Source organism: Littorina saxatilis, linkage group LG5, assembly GCF_037325665.1.
Source record: "Littorina saxatilis isolate snail1 linkage group LG5, US_GU_Lsax_2.0, whole genome shotgun sequence".
Taxonomy (NCBI): domain Eukaryota; kingdom Metazoa; phylum Mollusca; class Gastropoda; order Littorinimorpha; family Littorinidae; genus Littorina; species Littorina saxatilis.
In genome coordinates, this window is record NC_090249.1 from 40,758,046 (window position 1) to 40,781,153 (window position 23,108).

General features: G+C 42.8%; 2 protein-coding genes across 3 annotated transcripts in view; one reads left to right on the plus strand and one right to left on the minus strand.

Annotated features, from left to right (window-relative positions):
• Positions 1-3,426, plus strand: part of LOC138967118 (uncharacterized) — a 140,468-nt gene extending 137,042 nt beyond the window's left edge. For both annotated transcript variants that reach the window (XM_070339598.1, XM_070339597.1), the window contains one exon: positions 213-3,426. In XM_070339598.1, coding sequence (XP_070195699.1) covers positions 213-356 — 144 coding nt within the window. In that variant the 3' untranslated portion in view covers positions 357-3,426. The remainder of the gene's footprint in view (positions 1-212) is intronic.
• A 553-nt stretch (positions 3,427-3,979) lies between these two features.
• Positions 3,980-23,108, minus strand: part of LOC138967123 (regulator of telomere elongation helicase 1 homolog) — a 44,959-nt gene continuing 25,830 nt past the window's right edge. The window contains exons 18-35 of the mRNA XM_070339606.1: positions 22,546-22,659; positions 22,105-22,145; positions 21,653-21,738; positions 21,344-21,421; positions 20,753-20,830; positions 19,151-19,291; positions 18,159-18,274; positions 17,594-17,717; positions 17,128-17,293; positions 16,460-16,554; positions 15,949-15,987; positions 15,562-15,618; positions 15,148-15,285; positions 14,288-14,432; positions 13,773-13,907; positions 6,620-7,075; positions 6,176-6,276; positions 3,980-5,274 (exon numbers count right to left, since the gene is read on the minus strand). Of these exons, the coding sequence (XP_070195707.1) occupies positions 5,152-5,274; positions 6,176-6,276; positions 6,620-7,075; positions 13,773-13,907; positions 14,288-14,432; positions 15,148-15,285; positions 15,562-15,618; positions 15,949-15,987; positions 16,460-16,554; positions 17,128-17,293; positions 17,594-17,717; positions 18,159-18,274; positions 19,151-19,291; positions 20,753-20,830; positions 21,344-21,421; positions 21,653-21,738; positions 22,105-22,145; positions 22,546-22,659 (2,233 nt within the window). The 3' untranslated portion in view covers positions 3,980-5,151. The remainder of the gene's footprint in view (positions 5,275-6,175; positions 6,277-6,619; positions 7,076-13,772; positions 13,908-14,287; positions 14,433-15,147; positions 15,286-15,561; positions 15,619-15,948; positions 15,988-16,459; positions 16,555-17,127; positions 17,294-17,593; positions 17,718-18,158; positions 18,275-19,150; positions 19,292-20,752; positions 20,831-21,343; positions 21,422-21,652; positions 21,739-22,104; positions 22,146-22,545; positions 22,660-23,108) is intronic.

Sequence of the window (23,108 nt, forward strand, 5' to 3'; positions counted from 1 at the left end):
TTTGGTGTTTCTCAGCATGTTTGTTTTTCGTTATTTTCAAAGAGAACCAAATGTTACAATGTATTTCTTTATTTCCAAAAGAACCAAAAATGTTCATTTTTGAGTGGGGAAAACAGTTCTGTCAGCCAGGACCTAAACAATCTTTGGTAATGTCTTTGTATGAATGTTCTAAAAATGCTTTGACACAGGAATCTTGTGATTTACTGTTACAGACACCAGAGGAGTACCTGATAGACAACGAGGCACGAGTACGTGATGTGGAACTCATAACAGAATTACAGTTCTTCCCTGACCTGCTGTTTTCACAGGCTGTGGCTATGCGGACTTATTTACCAAGTGGTCTTTGGCCTCTGTAGTCATCACTTCTACCATATGTTTTAACACTTCATAAGGACTTACCTGCCTCTCTCCTACCACCACCCCCCCCCCCCCCCCCCCTCCTCCTCCTTCTAACACCCTAGAAATCATGAAGTTCCTTACCCTTAGTCAATACTGCCAGACAGTGAACACAAAACTTTGACAGGAGCCATTGTACTGATCGAACCACATCTTGCTTCCACCACCACTCTTTTCTTTCATAAAGCGTGTCTCTGCTCCCTCTCATTCATCATCTTTTTTTTCCCCTTTTTTTCCTCACTGTTTTGTTTTGCTTGTCCTTGTAGCGCTTTAGTTTACTTTTTTTTACTCCATTTTATTACATAGTTTTAGCCAGGACAGACAGCAAGTCTGAGCATCTGCCTTAAATCTTTATCCTGTCTAATGGAGATCAGTCAATCAGAAATGTGTTAATATAGTATTTTACATTGTAAGAAATTGACACTCACATTTCTTTCTGCTTAAAGTAATTCATTTGTTAATCCCCTGTCCAGTATGTGCCCTCAAATTTTGCAGCAAAATCAAAGCAAAGGCTCATGCTTGAGATGAGGGAGTGTTCATTGTCTCACTGCTACCCCCATCCTGTTGTTTTTGTTTTTTGTTTAAAGTTTAGTTATTATTTGCATTCAATCTTTGGCTTACATGCCTACTGAGGGAACACCTCCTGTCCAGTATGTGCCCTCAATTTTGCAGCAAAATCAAAACAAAGACTTATGCTTGAGATGAGAGAGTGTTCATTGTCTCACTGCTACCTCCATCCTGTTGTTTTTGTTTTTTTGTTTAAAGTTATTATTTGCATTCAATATTTGGCTTACATGCCTACTGAGGGAACACCTCCTGAGCATATCTGTACTTGCCAAATTCTACTGAGCGAGGACCTACTGAGTAAAAAGCATATAAATAGACATAATTTAATTAGAGTTTTGAAATCAAGTAATTCACCCTTCAACATATGCCCTGAAGAAGCCTTCCGAGGGACACAAATTTGGATCCACCATTTTCATTTAAACTTCTTGAGGAGTTTTGTGTTTAATATATTTGCCATACATACACACAGACAACTTTCAATGTCTCACAAATGTATTTTCAGACATGGTAAGTATGTTTGTCAAACAAAAATGTAGAAACAATTTTTTGCTTTCTCGTTTAGTAGGGATTTGCCAAGTTAAGTAGGCATAGCCTCATCTATTGCATGCATGAAATAATTTTGTTGTATATGACAGGAGAGAATTGGTTGATAACAATTGACAGCTGAGCAAGTTTTTAGAGTTATGTGTTCCTGTCTGAAGGAGTGTAAAGATGCACGTTACTTGGAATGCTCCACCCTGAATTGACTGAATGTATGTGGTGCATTTTCTCTCATACCGGAATATATTTCATATCCAGGGTCACAGGTCATATAATAATATTTGTTCTTATATTTCATTAAGCCTGTTTGTGTCATATTGTTTCTTATATTTTCTTATATTTCATTTAAGCATGTTTGTATCTGATATTTTTTCTTATATTTTATTACCATATATCGTATCGAGGCATTGCACATCGCTCAGACCGCACAAAACATACAGTCCTGGGCCCGCTACACAGCAGCTCACAGTATACGTTCTGTACGTTCAGCGTATACTTTCTGGTGGTATCAGCGAAAAATCCTTATTGGAACTACTGTACCAGCTGAACAGATAAATTGACGTGACGTCACACGGAAAGAACGGAAACTCGCACTAAAAGAAAAAAGTCGCATATATTTCAAAAACAAAATTTCCGAGGTCTGGCTATTCCTAATCACACGTCCCTCTCTCTCTCTCTCTTGGGGTGGAAGATGAATACCGTCTCTGTGTCTGCACATAAAGTTGACCCGTGTCCGTCCCGGCCCGGATTCGAACCAGCGACCTTTCGATCACAAGCCCAGTGCTCTACCACCTGAGCTACCCGGGCCCCCGTAATTTACCTGTTTCCGATAACAGTTTTATACTGAGCGAGTTTTAGCGTCAACTAAGGTGACTCGAGTCGAACCGGAGGTCGCAAAAACTCGGTCCGGTACGACTGGAGTGACGTCACCGGTTAACCAACTTTCAACCTTGCTTCCTGCGTAGGGTCTCTCCAGTTCCAAGATGGCTGCCAAGGCGAGGTGAGAAACTTCTGCAAATATTTTTTGACAAAGTTACGGATTGTGAGAAGACATTTGTTGTAAATCACTTAGCCTTTCAAAAATTAAGGATACTGGGTTGGATACTGTCTTGGTTTTAATGCATTTTATTTTAGCAGTGATGTTTATTTTGGGAAGAAATGAGGTCAACAGGAGTTTGGGTGCGATTTCGGCTCAAATGTACTTTAGCGCCCTGAACTTTTACCCGGCTGTTTTGCGCTCGATTTTCACGCTCACTTCTTCATTGACGTTCGAATCGATAGTTCGATGTTTTGGCATTACATTCACATCAACAATAAAACAGTACTGCTTGTTCATCATCGTCGTCCATCAACTCTCCACAACAGTAAATCCGTAACGCGCTTGTCGCCATCTTGTTGCAAGGGACGCGACTGGACACAACCCAACAGCGTTTCCGCGAAGAAAAAAACCAGACATGCGCAGTGACCCTACCGTACCTCAACCCTGTTCCTCGCGAAAACTCGCTCACTGACTGTCACTCCTCATCAGTCATTGGAGTAGGAGACATCGCTTCGAACCATACTACCGTATACGCTGACAGTACACACAGTATACGTTCCCCTACTGTTCAGCAAGAAAACGTCCATACGTTAGGTCTGCTTATACGGAGGTGCAATGGGTGATCGTATCATAAAGCATGTTTGTGTCTCATATTTTTTTCTTTTATTTCATTAAGCCTGTGTGTGTCTGATACTCTGAGAAATCTCTGAGAGGTACTGTTCAGCATAATACTTGTTAATACTGTAAGCAGAAAGCAATGTGTTTTTTGTGATATTTTGTGCATTATTATAGTGTTTAATCAGTGTGACAAATATGCAATTTGATCTATTGTGACGACGAAAGACTAATGTTTGAATATGAATTAAAAACAAACAAATATTTAATTTGCTTTTCTTTTCTTTTCTTCTGACACATTAAGACACTTTCTTTTTATACAAGTATTACAAATTCATCTGTTCACAATCTCTACTCTCTTTCATGCACAACTGGATACAGAATATATACAGAAGCAACACACCATTTTAAAAATCTTGTCATTTCAATAGTAGCCTCTGGCACATACATTCAGACTCATCTATACAATTACAGTGGTAAGGCACTAAATGCACTGCCTATTTTTGGAATGTTAAGGTTAAACTTGGTTGGCATTTTTTTCTGTTAGATTCTGTGTGAAGACAATGCATATCGACATCACACCATACATTCAACTTTCAGTTAAATTATTTCAACACCTCATTTTGAGAATGAGAATGGGGAATGTCCTGCAGGTCTAGTGGTTTGACTTTTACGCTTTTAAAAAAATATATAAAGTAGGATGTTTGACATCGGCCACACTCATCCAACCTGAACCCTCCAGATTCCCTGCGATTGCTGTTTCAACTCATGTATTGTCCGAGGACGTTTTTTGTATGCAAGGCCCTTCAGAAAAACCAACACTATTTATTTATTTTAATTTATTTACGAGGATTTATATCGCACACGTATCTCACCACACAAGGCGACTCAAGGCGCATGTCTACCTATTAATGCCGTGTGAGATGGAATTTTTTACACAATATATCGCGCATTCACATCGGCCAGTAGATCAACAGCCTATAGGCGCTGCATCCACCTTTCACGGCCTATTATTCCAGGTCACACGGGTATTTTGGTGGACATTTTTATCTACGCCTATACAATTTTGCCAGGAAAGACCCTTTTGTCAATCGTGGGATCTTTAACGTGCATACCCCAATGTAGTGTACACGAAGGGACCTCGGTTTATCGTCTCATCACTAACATATAAGATGAAACTTTAACCTCTGTGAACTTATCATCCCATATTCCAAGCCTATGTACACCAAATATGAAGTAATTCGCTGAACAAATTTAGGAGTTATTAGCATTTTAGTGGGTGGCATTTTTTGTATGGTTTTTTTTTGGGGGGGTAATCCTGTACATTAATACATAGACCATTCTTTCCACCACTGTAATACAATGGACACACCTTGAACAACTTTCTTTCTTTCTTTCTTTCTTTATTTGGTGTTTAACGTCGTTTTCAACCATTCAAGGTTATATCGCGACGGGGAAAGGGGGGAGATGGGATAGGGGAAAGGGGGGAGATGGGATAGAGCCACTTGTTAATTGTTTCTTGTTCACAAAAGCACTAATCAAAAAATTGCTCCAGGGGCTTGCAACGTAGTACAATATATGACCTTACTGGGAGAATGCAAGTTTCCAGTACAAAGGACTTAACATTTCTTACATACTGCTTGACTAAAATCTTTACAAACATTGACTATATTCTATACAAGAAACACTTAACAAGGGTAAAAGGAGAAACAGAACCGTTAGTCGCCTCTTACGACATGCTGGGTAGCATCGGGTAAATTCTTTCTCGTCCCAACCAATATGGGACTCCCCCTAACCCGCGGGGGGTACCTTGAACAACAAACAAGTCAGCTTTCTCATAATTTCTGTACATATACCTCCCCACCCACCCAATTCCCCACGTTATGGCAGTCTTTAAAGGGGAGTACCACTGCTTGGCATAACCATTCCCTGAGCCATGAGTCGGAGTTGGAGTCTGTGACGATGTGTGTGACAGCACTGCGATGTGCTGAGTATCATGAATGGGTGGAGCCAGAGGTGTTTGGCGTTCCGACCTCGTCCCCCGAGGCAAACAGCAACTGACGCAGGTTTCTCTTCTTCACCAGCTGGCCGCACTCCCCTGGACACAACTTGTCTCCCTGACACAAACATAACATGCACACAGATTACTATCAAATTCAATTTCACCATACATGTACTTGAAATGATATATTACTTGACCATCTGTCAGTGTCATTCAAAAAGCAATACAGAAGAACACCCCCCTAAACAAATCTGAGAAAAGCAGGTCTTTCAAAGGGAGGGAGTCTTAAATTGGAGGTATATTTACTGAGGTTATCAACATCAAATATGTGACCCTCCACCACGGTATGAGTCGCATGTCACCGATGCATGATTTTCATATTTTTAAATTTTCCTAAAGAGTTTGTTATGCTCTATCCAGTGGTGAAAACCGTGTTAGAAAAGAGCAAAAACCGTTTGAGTTATAAGCCTGTGACTAAGGTGACCCTCACACTTTTACCAGACAGTCCCCGGACTTGTATATTAAGCCTAGCGCAGAACCGCGCGAGGTGACATGCGACTCATTTCGTGGTGGAGGGTCACATATGTAAAAGCAAGGTCTGAAAAAGGAGGAAGTCTAAACTTGGGGGGCCTTAAAAGGGGGGTTCCACTGTATCACAACTTCACTGTGAGATATTGTGAGAAAGAAAGGGCGATTAAAAAGTGTTTATTATTATTACTATGATCAGGTTCACAGAGGCTGAAAAGCAACAGGTAACAACACACTCCTGACATTTACACCCGGTTCCAACCCTTAGATTCAACATGGTAGGCCAGAACTCTTCCAAATGACTTTATAGTTCAAAATCAGTGCATTTAATTTCATCACAATGCTCTTTTGACAATAATCAACCCTGCTCACAAGACTGCAATTCTCAGTTGAATGTATAAGAACTCTGAATATTCTACACCAATAAATAACCCCAAAATCAAGTTTGCAGCTTTGTACACTGTTTAAAGACTGAACAATTAACATACCTCTAGTATTTTGCGCCAACACACAAAACAGCAGACATGTTCACACTGATTCAGCTGGAAAGGAACATGGGCCTCCTTCTGGCATTCACGACAAAGGTAACCTGCAAGAAAACATATGACTTCCATCAACGTCAGATTTTCTGGAGTACTATGAATGAGGTAACAGAAAATGCATGTAATCTTAACAGGTTCAAAGCCGAGCTGCATTCAAAAGTCCATGTTTTCACAGAATTTTGCTTTCTTCAAGTCACCAGACAAACATGAAAAGGAGCATACCCAGATGCATCAACAACCACTTTGCATGATACCCTCCAATATTCTATAAACGGTGAACGCTGTGTTTTCAATTCAGATCAAATGTTACCTTGATCACTGAAACAATGTGTTTTATTACTAATAAATGCACCATTATCTTTGCAGCCCTGAGACATAAACTGTTCTTACCTGTTTTAGGGTGAAATCTGTTGACATCATTTTGCATCTTGTGGATTTTCTCCATGTCGAGTTTCAACGGGCCATCTGAAGTGGAAGATTCTGCATCACTGCCAGCAGCAGTCACATAACTTCTTCCCTGACAAGCACCAGAGCCAGAACCTGCCGTTAAAGTTCTCTGTGTCTGCTTCTTGTCACTGTCAGTCTTGAGGCTGGCATCATCATTGCTTGGCACACCAGTGTTTGTATTGCAACTTTTTCCCTGAGCTGTCTTGCTGCCTGATTGTGACAATGAGGTAGTTGTATTGTCTGCTGATGGTTTCTGTTGCGGGGTGCACAGCGCAGCCTTAGAGCTGAGACAGTCTTTGATACTCTGCGAACCTGAAGTGTGTGAGGCTGACCACTGGCCCAGACTGCTGCCACTGCTGCTAGATGCGCTGTCCAGTTTCTGTCTCTTCTCTTTGGACACTGGGAAGAAAACAGTTCGATCAGTCACATGTTTCACAAGAAATCAATTAAACATCACAAGGAAGACATAAAAGAAAATGCTATTAAAAACTTATTTTGATAAGGCCTAAAAAAAAAATAGGTGTGGTTACGGTAACCCGACTGTTAGGAAACGCTACCGTTGCTGAGCTTTATTTCAGTTTTGTGTGACCGTGTGCAAAACCAGGCCCTCCGACTCATCACCGGTGCAATGAAATCCACGCCCATCAAGGAAATGGAGAAGCTTACCACCATCCAACCCCTCTGTCAGAGAAGAGAAGCCAAGACTATGGTACAGGCCGAGAAGCTCAAGTGCCTACCCGACCACCCCATGAAGCACAGACTGAGCAACCTCACCAAGAACCGGCTTAAGCGGAGCAGTTTTGTACACGAGAGCAAGAGACTTTCTCGACAGTACAGGGAAGTCCTTCCACAGAACACTCTACCTCTGACTCAAGAAGAAGAGGAAACCCCCAAGGCAACAGAGAAACCAGGCATCCAGATCTGCACCAGTGTTCCACATGTTACCTCAGGAGAAGATCAGAATGACACAGCTCGACAGGCACTCACCTTAGCCCTGATCGACGAACAGTACCCAAAAGAGGCGTGGATCCATGTATACACCGATGGATCAGCAACTAACGCCGTGCTCAATGGAGGTGCAGGCATTCTGATCCAGTTCCCTGGGGGACATACAGCTACATCCAGCGTTGCCACTGGCAAACACTGCACAAACTATAAAGCAGAAGCAGAAGCTCTCATGCAGGCCGCCTCCTTCGTTCAGGACTCCGCAGACCCTTGCTACCAAGTTGTCTTCCTCTCAGACGCCCTTTCAGTCCTTCAGGCCCTAGAGAACGACAAACTCCCGCAGCTGGCCAAAGCATTACAGATGGTCAGACAAACCAGAAGAGTTGTCCTCCAGTGGATACCAGCACACTGTGGGATACCAGGAAATGAAAGGGCAGATGAGCTGGCAAAAGAAGGAGCCGTGGAAGACCAACCTGAAAACAGTGTCAGCTTTAGTGAGCAGAAGACAATCATCAAGGCATTGATGAGGCCAAGGACAAACAGAGATGACTACCACACAATGTCCAGAGAGCAGCAAGTCAACCTCATCAGGCTGCGTACTGGCCACAACAGGCTCAATGCTCACATGAACCGAAAGTTCAAGCTGGCGCCATCACCAACCTGTGCCTGCGGTCAAGAGGACCAAACAGCGGAACACATCTTACAGCGATGTCCCTTACTAGATGAGGAACGAAAAGAAGTGTGGCCGTCACCAACTCCCTTGCAGACCAAACTATACGGCAGTCGACAGGAGTTGGAGAAAACGACAACATTTATCACCAGTGCTGGACTGATTGTGTAACCTCTGCGAACGCCAAGAAGAAGAAGAAGAAGTTTTGTGTGTTGCATGTAGTTGACTTATTTGTACTTTGTGGGAAAGTACCGATATTATATTTTGTAAACACAATATTTATGCTTGGACGAGAATGCAGGTGAACTTTCTAGTCCTGTCAAAACAAGTTGTTTACCATGCTGATTTAGTGTGAGTTCGTGGCGTTCGATCGGATTAAGGGCGTCGGCACCTTTTTGATGTACGTCACAGAGAACGTCACCATTCTAGTCCATGGGCGGTTCGCATATAATGTAGTTGTATCATGTTCGGTCTGGAATATTCTCGAGATTGAGTATTTACTATATATGCCAGCGCGATTTGTATGTAAAAAAGCTTCTATTTGAGTTCTGCTACGTTGTGCAGTTGTATGTATTGAATGCTGAATAAATCCTCGAACTCAATTTGACGAGTTGTTTTCTGCTGCTGCGAAGACGGGCGACGTAGAATAAAAGAACACAACTATACGACGTTTGAGAACTTGTGGCAATCTCAAGTGTCGTGTAACAATTGGGGGCCAAGCCGGGATCTACGTTTAACGCCAAGGGTTTTCCAGTAACAAGGACCAGCGTCAAGACAGTCACAGGAGGTAGCCATCAATCGGGTGTATCCTGAGGGATCAGTATTGAGACTACGGAACCGTGGATTCGGTGTGACTGGTGAAGAGTTTGGTAATCGCCGCAGCTCGGTACGGTGAGCGACGCCGGAGTGTATCGGGATTACAGAGGTTAGCTGCCGTTTGGACGAGACGGACTTCGTCGCGGAGCTAGTGCATTAATACTACAAAATACGACTGGGGTACGTCGTGTACGTATCGTGAGCAGAGTGCGCCGTCACGTTAGACGAGGGGGGTGGCTGCCTGCGTCTACGAAGGTGAACAGCGACGAGAGAAGCATCGGAGGTGCAGTAGAGACTGTGTTCTTTTAGAAGACTACATTCGTCTACGTTCGTGGCTGTGAAAGAATACAGACGAACGCACAGGAAAAGACCAGAATGGCTGAGTTCTGGGAAAAAGGAGTTGAACTGGGACTAAAAGGCAAGCAGTTGACGGAGTTCGTCGAGTCCCAGACACGACTGCTGGCGCAGCGTGAAGAAAGACAAGCGCAGCGTGAAGAAAGACAAGCGCAGCGTGAAGAAAAAGAAAGAGAAAGAGAAGCACAGCGTGAAGAAAGGCAAATTGAGCTGAAACGCTTAGAGCTCCAGATAGAAATGGAGACGAAACGCTTAGAGCTTCAAACAGAAATGGTGCGTGTTCAAAACGAGCACGAGGCACCACGCCAAAGAGATAACCAGCAGCAAATGTTACACAGGGCACCGAAACTTCCAGCATTCGCTGACGGGAAGGACCAGATCGACTGCTACCTTGCAAGATTCGAGAGGTTCGCTGAGAGTGCTAGATGGCAGCGCGACGACTGGGCGATTCAACTTAGCGCACATCTGACTGGGGCAGCACTTGAGGTCTGCACTAGACTCTCAAACGATGACGCCAGAGACTATGATGTACTGAAGGAAGCTCTGTTGCGTTGCTACAACTTCACTGAAAGGGGCTACCGTCAACGCTTCCGCGAATGCCAGCCATTGTCTGGAGAGACACCGAGCCAGTTTGTGGAGCGCCTGTCGTCATACCTGCAGAAGTGGGTGGAGTTATCAGGTGAAGAGCAGTCATACGAGAGTCTGCGGGACTTGATCGTGAAGGAGCAGTTCCTTAATGCCTGCCCGAAGGACCTGGCGACCCGCTTGGAAGAGCAAAAACTGCGGGGTTTGAAGGACATTACTGATGCTGCTGAGCGTTATCTCATTGCTCATGGAAGGACCCTGGGGACGTCAAAGTCATCAAAACCTTTCCAGAAGAGCGGGAACCAGGGAAACCAACCTGCCAAGGGACAAACTGAGTCCGCACCATCATCCAATGAAGGGCAGAACATAACGTGTTTCCATTGCAATGCCAAGGGCCACCGAGTCGCCAACTGTCCCCAAAAGAAAAATAACGGACATATCAATGACAAAGCGCAAGAACATCGACGGAGATATTACGACAACAAGAGGCAAACGAGTGGCTCGAACCAACAAGTATGTGCGAGCAGCGTCATACTTCCTAGGGCTGCCGAGCAAGTGGCTACACCATCGGACGTGGAAGAATGTATTTCTGATGGCCAGCTTCTACTCGCCAATGGCAAGTCAATCTCTGTCGTCGCCAGCGCAGCTGTGTCAGTGTCGAACATGCCCGTGTCGAAGGGATTTGTTGAGAAGCAGGAAGTGACTGTTCTCAGAGATTCGGGCTGCAATGGGGTCATCGTCAAAGAGGATCTGGTGCCAACAGAGAAGTTCACTGGTGACTTCAAGTGGACGCTCATGGCTGACAGCAAATGCGTGAAGGCACCAGTGGTAAAAATCCAGATCGATACTCCATACTTCACCGGAGAAGTTGAGGCCGTCTGCCTGAAGAAGCCCTTGTACGATCTACTAATTGGGAACATTGGGGGTGCGAGACGTCCTGATGACCCTGATTTCGAATGGAGAATGGGCTCAGCTCAGCCTGCTGCTGAGGAGGAAGACCCACTGCCATTCGCGAATGAAGATATCAGCGAACTGTTACGAGATGACAGAGCAACTGTGCATCGCCGCGACCAGCCGCAGGTTGTAAGCGCTGTGACGACCAGAGCCCAGGCGAAGAAGGACAAAACAACTACGCCACTCAGGGTCACCAACAGTTCTGCAACTGCTGTCGTGGACAGGGATCGGCTGATTCAGCTACAGGAAGCTGATTCGACCTTAACAAAGTACAGGAGTCGTCCTGTCAAGGAGATGACTAAGGGCGAAGGCACTGTGCAATTTGAAGTGAAGGCCAAGATTCTGTACAGAGTGTTCCAGCACGCGAGAGTCAACGGTGGGAAGCCATTACGTCAAGTTCTGGTGCCTCAACCACTTAGGCGCCAGGTGATGGAGGTGGCCCACGACTCTATTATGGGAGGTCACCTGGGTGTCAAGAAGACATCGGACAGAATCCAGGCTGCGTTTTACTGGCCAGGACTGCATGCAGATGTGACTCGATTCTGCCGATCGTGCGATATTTGCCAGAAAACCATACCTCGAGGAAGGGTCCCGAAAGTGCCGTTGCAGAAGATGCCTTTGATCGACCGACCTTTCAAGAGGGTGGCCATTGACCTCATCGGCGAGATCAAACCGCCAAGTGAAGCGGGTCATCGTTGGGTACTGACCCTGGTAGACTATGCAACCAGGTACCCAGAAGCTGTGCCTCTGAAGAAAATTGACACCGAGACTGTTGCCGAGGCACTTGTGGACATTTTCAGCAGAATTGGGGTTCCTGAAGAGATCCTCACAGACCTGGGGACACAGTTTGTCTCTGAATGCATGGAAGAGGTCAACAGGCTGCTGAGCATTCGTCACTTGACTACGACACCCTATCACCCGATGTGCAATGGGCTGGTCGAAAAATTCAATGCGACGCTGAAGTCCACGCTGAAGAAACTATGCAGTGAGCAGCCAAGGCAGTGGCATCGCTACATCAATGCCTTGCTATTTGCATACAGGGAGGTGCCACAAGAGTCCACTGGATTCTCCCCGTTCGAGCTGATGTACGGGCGGACCGTGAGAGGCCCGATGCAGATACTAAAGGAATTGTGGACGAAAGATGTGGACACACCTGAAGTGAAGAACAGTTACCAGTACGTGTTCGAGTTGCGAGAGAAACTGGAGGAGACTCTCGAGATTGCGAGAGAAAACTTGAGAAAGTCTCAGGATAGCGGAAAGCACTACTACGACCGCAAAGCCGTAAACAGGAAGTTTACACCAGGTAACAAAGTGCTGATACTGCTTCCCACTGATCACAACAAACTACTGATGCAGTGGAAAGGCCCATACGAGGTTGAGGCCGTGGTAGGGATCAACGACTACAAGGTGAATGTCGGCAAGAAGTCCAAGATCTACCACGCTAACCTCCTGAAACTGTATGTGGAGAGACCTCCGGAAGCAGTACAGGTCGCAGCAAGTGCGGAAGAACCAGCCGAACAAGACGAGTTCGACGGTGAGGAACTACTGGAGTTGGGAGACCTCCACAAGAAAGTGCGAGTGGAATCGATCAAGGGTTCAGACAATGTTGGAGCAGATTTTCTCAGCCGAGTATGTGATTAAAACTGTGTTCATTCTCCAACAGACTAATGTACCTGGATTTCAATCTGATATGTATACATAATATGTGTACAGGTAGCGTTTCAATGATTGAAAGAAATTAGGTAAATTTCTTCTGGTGTTGGGGGTAATGTTAGGAAACGCTACCGTTGCTGAGCTTTATTTCAGTTTTGTGTGTTGCATGTAGTTGACTTATTTGTACTTTGTGGGAAAGTACCGATATTATATTTTGTAAACACAATATTTATGCTTGGACGAGAATGCAGGTGAACTTTCTAGTCCTGTCAAAACAAGTTGTTTACCATGCTGATTTAGTGTGAGTTCGTGGCGTTCGATCGGATTAAGGGCGTCGGCACCTTTTGATGTACGTCACAGAGAACGTCACCATTCTAGTCCATGGGCGGTTCGCATATAATGTAGTTGTATCATGTTCGGTCTGGAATATTCTCGAGATTGAGTATTTACTATATATGCCAGCGCGATTTGTATGTAAAAAAGCTTCTATTTGAGTTCTGCTACGTTGTGCAGTTGTATGTATTGAATGCTGAATAAATCCTCGAACTCAATTTGACGAGTTGTTTTCTGCTGCTGCGAAGACGGGCGACGTAGAATAAAAGAACACAACTATACGACGTTTGAGAACTTGTGGCAATCTCAAGTGTCGTGTAACACCTACCTACCCTATTTTTTGGGGCCGACCCTATAACTTTTTATTACATTTGTCAAAAAAATACCAAAAAAACCAAGTAAACGAGTGCAGATAACGCAATGAAAGCGAAAGCGCCCGAGTCGCACACTTATTTCCCTGTCAAGTAGGTTTAATTTGTACACACTAGAAAAAAAAGTTAAAAAAAAAAAAAAGTGATTGCCTACCTTCCTACCCTATTTTTTTTGGCTATGTTACCGTAACCACACCTATTTTTTTTTTTGGCCTTTTGATAAAACGCACATAAGTAGGAAATATTTTGAAGGTTTGGAAACTCCTCTGACACAACACATTCTAAAAAGCTTCTTACCTTGCTCTCTAACTTTTTTCTGAATATTGCTAGTGTAAATATGCAGAAACCCGCTATTTTCAACCTATTATGTTCAAGAAATGCGGGCTGAAAGAAAAATGAACAAAAAAGGTTGTACCCTGATCATCTGTTGGTGCCAGTCGCTTGGAAGCGATGGCATGTTCAGGCCTATAGCCACAGGACTCCCCGGTCAGTGACACACACAGCTGGTCAAACTCGGCCTTGTGCTTGGTACGCACAAAGCGGTAGAACTCTGAAACAGGAACATGGTCATGGATCATCACAAAAAGTGACAGCTTATTTGTTGGGCTATTTGAATATTCCTGTGCAATGTATTTTTTTACCTCTGCCGTCCCAATTCTCCAACCCAACTACAAAGAATGTATTTATATTTGATGATTACTGATATGAAAATATACCTCAAAATGTTTCCCTTTGTATGAATGACAATCACAGATCTCAGAATAAATAATTATGAGAAACTTGTAGCAAGCAGTAAATTCTTTCCCACATGTTTTCAAACCAAGCTGGTCATGTCTACAAACACAGTCTGGCAGGATTTGCTACAGAGTGAAATCTGGTGTTGCAGATATCAGACTTTTCTATATATAGTATAGGTTTTCTCATACTCACTGCGGAAGAGATGAAAATGTCCAGCTGTAGACGTGAAGAGGTCAGCCAACATAGGAGTGACGGTACTGAGAGATTCTGATTTCTTGTACTGCTGCAGTACTGAAGAAAAGCGCTTGTAGTCGGCTGAGGTCAGTACAGCCTTCACCTGTCAACATGTACAAACAGCATTGTTGTAGGATGCTATTCAATGTTTCAAAAAAGACGAGTTTGTGGTTTACCTGTGCACACATCTATCAACTAACTATTCAATCGCACATTTTCTTCCGAGGCATTCTTTGAGGAACATTTCTCAAGAATGCTAATTCTGTGTTCTTACACGTCTTTACAAACTTACACAGTAATACAGAAATAATCAACCCCCTTCGGGCCTTCAGCTTCTTGCAATCAGCTCAACCAATTACTCAAAAGAAACAGCTGACCACAAGCTGGTCTTCCCATACATATGTTTACCTTCCTACTTGCTGCTACACATATCACCAACACAGCTTTCACAAGATCAATCAACAACCGCCCCATATCTTTGGTGTTCAGGGCTGAGGTGCACAAAGCAAAACTGGGAGCCACCCAACTGGGTGGTAAGCAGCCATGGGGTCGGATTGGTTGAAATTAAGATTAGTTCTGATTTCAACCAATCAGACCCAGCGGCTTGGTCCAATCCAGTTAGGTGGCGCCCAGTTTTGCTTCGTGCACCTTAGCCCTGGCTCATACAAACAATTCACCCAATTCTACAATGGAAAGTAGTGAATAACATAGCTACCACCTGTCCACTGTTGATGTGTGACTAATGAGACACAAGGACACATAAACGATAGTAAACTGACTTAGAACACACAAGGACACACAAATAACGGCATACTGACCTCAGCCAGGTAATTTTCAGCCAGCTGCAGATGGGTACCAGGCTTCTGTGTGGATGTTTTGGTACCTGCTGTGCTGGCGCTTGTTTCAGTTGGTGCATCCTTTTGCCTACTTGAAGAGGGTGTGGAAGCACCATTTGGCTGAAATAGTCGATCAAGCAAAATAATCTTAAACACCAATGGTTAGCCTAATTTTCCTCTGCACTTCAATCTTCGCCTGAATGTGCATGTGATAATGAAACGTTCATACTCATCAAGCGCTACTTCCAAAATATTTCTCTCCCTCTCTCTGGTGAATGAGCACATGATACAGATTCAAAAATCCTAAGATTTTCAACTTTACTGAAACCACACACACACACACCAAATTCATTTGAATTCTACCAACTGTTATTGTGTTAAAATACAATTCATTACCTTGATCACAATCTTCTTCTTCCTGGAGTGAATTTTCACAGCACCCTCAGACGATGACTAGAAAAAGCAAAGAAAGCAGAAACTATTAGAACTGTATTTTAAGCTATGAACATAAGTGATGTGACAATATGAATACAGATTTAAACTCACTCAAACATATGTTCCAATGAACACACACACGCCATACATAAACACACACACACGCCATACATAAACACACACACACGCCATACATAAACACACACACACGCCATACATAAACACACACACACGCCATACATAAACACACACCATACATAAGCACACACACACGCCATACATAAACACGCACACACGCCATACATAAACACGCACACACTTTTCATACTAATAATGAAGTGTACATACCTGAGGTCGTGGAAAACATGTGGGGGTGCCTATGTGCTTCTGCAAATAAATAAATGTGCAGATAAACCTCTTCTTCTTCTCTGTTCGACTGACCATGCATGACATTGATAAAGGAATGAATATGTGGCAACTTCTATGTAAAATGTTCTTTTGCTCAGAAATTGTCAAAGGAAACTTGCTCATCAGAAAGCACTTCACAGGTACAAGAATTAATTCCAACCTACAGACTAAGGACAATGGCAGTTTGCTGCTCTCAGATGATGTCATACCTTTCAGAAAAATGTTAAACTTTTTTTTTTAACAAACTTGATTGTGTGGAGTCAGGCATACTAATGAAGCTGTATATCATATATACAATGTACATGATGTCTAAATTCACTCTTTCTAAAACGTACTGACTCAAGTCACTTATAAAGCCCAACTAAAAAATATAAGTACATGAAATAAAGTGAAAGAAAAGAAAAACAAATTCCTTGTAGACCCCAAAATACACCCTCATTCCGGTCCTTACCTCGCTTGAATCCAGAGCATTTAGAAGCCCTTTCTTTTGTTGTGCTGGTGTACTGGCCCCACCGTACTGCCATCTCAGGGACGTCATGTCCTCCTCTGCCGAGAAACACACAACCTGAATGTTAGCATTGTCAACTTTCCCAGCAAGAGTTTGCCAACAATAACTGACCACAAAAAACGCAAACTGAACGTTAGCATTGTAAATTTTCCCAGCAAGAGATTGCCAACAATAACCGACCACTGTCTAAGTAAGACACTGCCAAACATCCCTAACCATCACATTCATTTCACTTAAACTCTGTAAACATGCTGAGATAAGACAAGAAATTACTGTGAGAACGCACATGCCTCAACCTACAGCATGCTATCAACCTAACCACTTTGAGGTCTTTGAGCTTAGCGGGAACCTGAATTAACACTGACAACATAGAAGAGCTGCGTCTTTATTTAAGGGGGCCAGTCTGATTTACCTGCAAATCCAACAAGGAACTACCTCAAACTGGGATAAAATGGCAAATACTTCTGTGAAAAAACAAAGGGAAAACAGATCATCCATTAATGTTTTTCTCATAAAATGTTGTTTCTTTGTGCGTTGTTCCTTCACGTCATCAAAAAGACTTCTATCCAAAAATGACTGTCAGAACGCATCACAGAAGAACCAAACCCAACCTGAGGTCTTTGAACTGCTGAGTCCTGGCACATGGCACGTAACACTGGAGGCCTGCTCCACATTTGCTGCACGTCGAGACACTGTGGGCTCAAAGTAAGCCCCCACACACCCTGCACCTGTTGCCCCTCCTTTCTGCCGTGTGTTTCCTGCCCGAGGAACAGGTAGCTGAAACAGACATCAAGAAAACAGCACACCAACGTGAACATCCTGAATCTGATTCACAACACTCAGTAACGCTCAGTTTTAGTACTTTTGAGTTCAATACACATCATGCCTTAGTACTGGCTTGTATTGTTGTCGTGTGGGCGTCTATAACAGGGCTTGATAAACTCTTAGAAATATATACACACACCTAAATCCGCACACACACACACCCAGAGAGAGAAAGGCTTCAGACGTGCAATAAAGCAACACTGAAGCTGAACAAAATTACTGTTAGCCAGTTTTCTTCGTTCCTACTCTTACCGTTTTTTCGGCCACTTTGAAGAAGGACAGCATATCCCTCACACCTCTGCCAAAGTTGTCATACTTCGTCACAAAGGGCCTCACCCACACAGGCAGATTCCTGACTGACTCCGCTGAGGAAAATCTGAAAATGAAAAGCAAAGAAGTTCAGAAACAGACTCGGTGCTGCTCCGTTTTTGCTTAACTAAGCAAGCTTGCAGAGTACCACTGATCATGCAAATAGAAGATGTTGGAAAATAACTGTCCAAGTTTGTATGGGTTGTGGACGAGTTGCTAACCCGTGGAAATACTGGGGCAAACACACCCACATGACATTTTTGGCTAGCGAGCGGCGTGTCACAACGTGTGGTCGGGGATCAGATCAGTTTTTCAAAATCTTTCCAGAAGTTTATGATACTTTAGTCTAGACTCAAGTATGTGTAAAAATAGATCTTATTTTTCAAAAACAGAAAGCACCGTTTCTAGCAACTGCTGACCTGCCACTCACCCACTCCAAACAAATCAGTAATATTTATACTTTAACTTATAAGTAAATAATTCAAATATAACCACACAAAAATCATGCCTGCTATCACATAGCATGATTGCTCCAAAGTCATCCTTGTGTCGAATGACACGCCCGATGGCCTGGTTGACAGCTCTAGTTGCCTGCTGACGGTACCACTGCTGGCCTGTTAGGGTCTGAAATCATACCATATGGATCAAAAATGGTCTTGCATCATCAAGAGAATCTTTCATACCACTACTATTGACCCTTCTTATGAATTGAGTAGGCGATACCGTACCGTTCCCCTCACTGCTCTATAGCAGCTATTGCACACCTAAAGCACAACATAACTGAGCACATGTCAAAACAGAGAAGAGAACAAGAACTTATTAAAAATGAAAACAATCAGATAACAAACCAATGAGACAACAGTGCTACAGTGGAACCTCCCTGTTAAGATCCCCAAATTTAAGACCTCCTCCCTTTTTTCTTCTTCTTCTGCGTTCGTGGGCTGAAACTCCCACGTACACTCGTGTTTTTTGCACGAGTGGAATTTTACGTGTATGACCGTTTTTTACCCCGCCATTTAGGCAGCCATACGCCGTTTTCGGAGGAAGCATGCTGGGTATTTTCGTGTTTCTATAACCCACCGAACTCTGACATGGATTACAGGATCTTTTTCATGCGCACTTGGTCTTGTGCTTGCGTGTACACACGGGGAAGTTCGGACACCGAGGAGAGTCTGCACACAAAGTTGACTCTGAGAAATAAATCTCTCGCCGAACGTGGGGACGAACTCACGCTGACAGCGGCCAACTGGATACAAATCCAGCGCGCTACCGACTGAGCTACATCCCCCCCCCCCCCCCTTTTTAATAAGACCCTGCTTTTTCAGATGTTCTCTTTATAAACTCTGTAAATGTACCCCCATTTTAAGACTCCCTCCTTTTTAATACCTAAATTTCTCAAAAACTTTTAGGTCTTAAAAGGGGGGTTCCACTGTACGTATGACTGAATGAAGAAGCTAGCTTCACAGCCCCCAAATGCCTGTGAGAAGTTGACATCACTACCTGGTATCCCTGCTTGCCATGCAGGCCGTCCAGGTGTTGCATCTTGAGGATGACGCGAGGATCTTTCATGGGAGGAAAGGGCAGTCCGGTTAGCACCACTGCACGCCCGTTGTTGTCCGCAAAGTCCAGGCCTTCACTCACCTACGGATAAAAACAAGAGCGTGTTCGGAAAAAAAATTGCTTTAACATCAGGGATCACGATAACAGAAAATTTTCCGTATTTCACTGGCAGAAATCTTAAAATACTGAAAACAAAATCAGCCACCGGTCCTTTACTATACTTTGTTTGACCAGTGTGTGTATGACAAATGTATTGCATTGTAAGCACTGCGTTTTAGACTTTTGACTGTGTTTGGCTGGTTGGTCACGGTGTAACAGAATGTTCTATTTTCATGAGAACCAGGATTCCTTCTTGTGAACAAATTCTCATTTGGGAAATGGTTAGCGCAATCACCAAACATATTATACTTGGACTCTGTGTACATTTAGTTTGACACCATTTACGGATTTGCAAAACTTTAGTAGAGTCACAGAGAATTTTAGTTGGAGAAGAGTAAAAAAAATGCTTGGGGTCTGCAAAAGATTAGTCAGGTTAGTCTTTGTCTACACACTTGCACAACTTTTTGAGTGAAGAGCTCATGTTCAGAATCCAAATAGACAAAGAATCACAGTTTATATGCACTAAAACTGTTAGAAAATCAAAAAATTTAAAACAAAACAAACAAGTCACGTAAGGCGAAATTACTACATTTAGTCAAGCTGTGGAACTCACAGAATGAAACTGAACGTAGTCCGCCGCTAGTGCAAAAGGCAGTGAAAGTGACGAGCCTGTTTGGCTCGGTTGCGCTGTGCTTCATAGCACGCTTTACTGTACCTCTCTTCGTTTTAACTTTCTGAGCGTGTTTTTAATCCAAACATATCATATCTATATGTTTTTGGAATCAGGAACCGACAAGGAATAAGATGAAATAGTTTTTAAAACGATTTCGGAAATTTAATTTTAATAATAATTTTTATATTTTTAATTTTCAGAGCTTGTTTTTAATCCAAATATAACATATTTATATGTTTTTGGAATCAGAAAATGATGAAGAATAAGATGAACGTAAATTTGGATCGTTTTATAAATTTTTATTTTTTAACAATTTTCAGATTTTTAATGACCAAAGTCATTAATTAATTTTTAAGCCACCAAGCTGAAATGCAATACCGAACACCGGCCTTCGTCGAAGATTGCTGGGCCAAAATTTCAATCAATTTGATTGAAAAATGAGGGTGTGACAGTGCCGCCTCAACTTTTTAAAAAAGCCGGATATGACGTCATCAAAGGTATTTATCGAAAAAAAGAAAAAAACGTCCGGGGATATCATTCCCAGGAACTCTCATGTCAAATTTCATAAAGATCGGTCCAGTAGTTTGGTCTGAATCGCTCTACACACACACACAGACACACACACATACACCACAACCCTCGTATCGATTCCCCCCTCTACGTTAAAACATTTAATCAAAACTTGACTAAATGTAAAAAGGAGAAGAAACTAGCTCAGGCGGAATCCTTCAGCTGAAACTCTGGTCAGTTAAAAACACAAGGATGTTTACCTTCCCTCTGCACACAGCCATGAAGATTGCTCCGTTCAGTTTTGTGTCATTGATCTTCTCGTAGAAGTCATTCATAGCCTGTAGAAAGCAAATACATACGGTGTCACGCAGAAGCCATCTATAGTCTGTGGAATATGCCATTCTTTACTGGGAAATATCACTCCAATTCATGAGTAAATACAATTTGGGTTTATAGGGTATTTGCACTAATTTCTAAACACATATTCTAATCCAGCCTTACATTTCAGCCTTTCTTTCGCTCCATTACAATTTAGCCGGGCCAGCATTTGATCTCAACAATATATTTTAAATTGGGAGGGGGGGGGGGGGGGTTCAGACTCCGAGGATTACCCGTAAGTAATGTGAAAACAACGTCCATAAATTTAATGGCTACTTTTGTTCACTAGCTTGTTTCTTTCAATTTTTAATTTTTGAATAAGGCTCAAAACCGTGAGACAGGATCAGATTATCCCCCCTTCATCAGGGGTAGTCCAGATCAAGAGTTAACATCAACAGCGTTTTATCCACGTCATAAAGTACACATAATGTTAACAATAGATCTCGTCACAAAACAACACAAAGCTGGCTGACCTCTGTGAATGCATCTTTTCCTCTCGGTTCCACCACCACTGGTTTGTAGGCCATAATTCTCTCCCATATGTTGCTGTTCTGTTTGCAAAAATAAAAGGGTACCGAACATTATTTAGCTGCCACAAATCCACACTAAAGTAAATCTGCAAAGACAACCAAAACTGTGCAAATATATGTAAAACCAAACTTAAAATATATTTTATTTATGAAAAATGATGTTCATTGTTTTATGCAGAGTATGTCAAGACAAAACATTTGATTGTTATTGATCAATTTCATAAAACCATACTGCAATTCAAGAAAACCCACCTGCCACATCTCCACAGATTTCTCCATCACAGGATAGGATGGGAAAAACACCAGCAGACCATTTGGAACCACACGTGCAAAATTCACTGCACAACACAGCCATAATATTACTTGCTGATAATGTTTTTCATTAAATAATAACTCTCATGTTGTTTTACATTCAATACAAACATGAGAACTGTAACATAAGTGTATGTTCAAAAGTTAGGTAAGAACAATCCACTAACTAAAATTGTGCATCTCATAGAAGAAACCTTACCAAACCCCAGGCCAGGTCAGTCTTTAAATCAAACCTGTCGTTGAACTGACACAATATCAGAAAGGTTTTCATTCCCAACTCTATACAAAGAGAATTTGTGCTACATGACCCTGGAAAGTATTGGTACAGACATAGCTTCAATATGTTAACAATCAAAGTTCCCTAAGAAAACAGCAACTCGCAAACTACATACCTATGGAATTTCCAAGCGACATTTGGTAGGAATCGGTGAACCTAAAAGCAAAGCAAAATGTCTGTAATACAGTTGTAAGCTTGACAGTCCATTTGAACATTAGTGGTGCCTGCATTGAAAGGACACCCTTGGGGCCAGGTGAACACAGGTGGCCTGTCATGACAAGTATATTCCGGTTAAGATAACAGACAAAGGAGCGGCAGAAGGTGTCCCTCCGCGGGAAGAGACCTCCCATTGGAGGGGCCTCACATCACAGGTACCACTGTATAACAGAGATTTTTAGTGCACTATATGTGCATTCAATAAATCAAGAAATAGCAACTTATACACACAGATAATTACTGAAAGGTTTACTTAGAAATATGCACGAAATAAAATGTGTCTAGTAATCTTCAAGTCAATTCTACACAGTCTTGCTACCAAGAGCTCTATCCAATTCACCTGTTCTGATAGTTGGAGTTAAGTGTGGTACCGTCAGGTCCAGAGTTCAAAGTCCCCACCCACACCTGGTGCTTCTCTATCACGTGAGGGTTCTCCAGGCGTACGTTGAAGGGTCTGCAAATCAAAAAATCATAACACTTCATTCAGACCAGTGACAATGTGCTATAAAAGAAACAAAACACACATACAAAAACAGGGCATACAGAGCAGCTCAGCATCCCAAACTATAACTCTAAACGCAACCCCCTCCCTCCCCTCACACTTCTTTTCTTCAACTTAGCCACTAATACTCATTACCCCTTACAAACCAATCAAAGCATTCACACATTTCATGAAAATATAACATGCAGACTGAAGGACTAAACAGTTAAACCGATCCGATAATAAGAGTGTACAGAACAGCATTCAATGTTTCTTCACCATACTGGGTTTCTGAGGTAGCAGGTCAGAGAAGAACAAGGCTATACACACAAACAAAATGCCTATGGCAGCAAATTGAAACTCAATCACTGGGCTTCAAGCTTCTTTAAAAAAATGCACATGTGTCAAATTTTGGTCTGCAT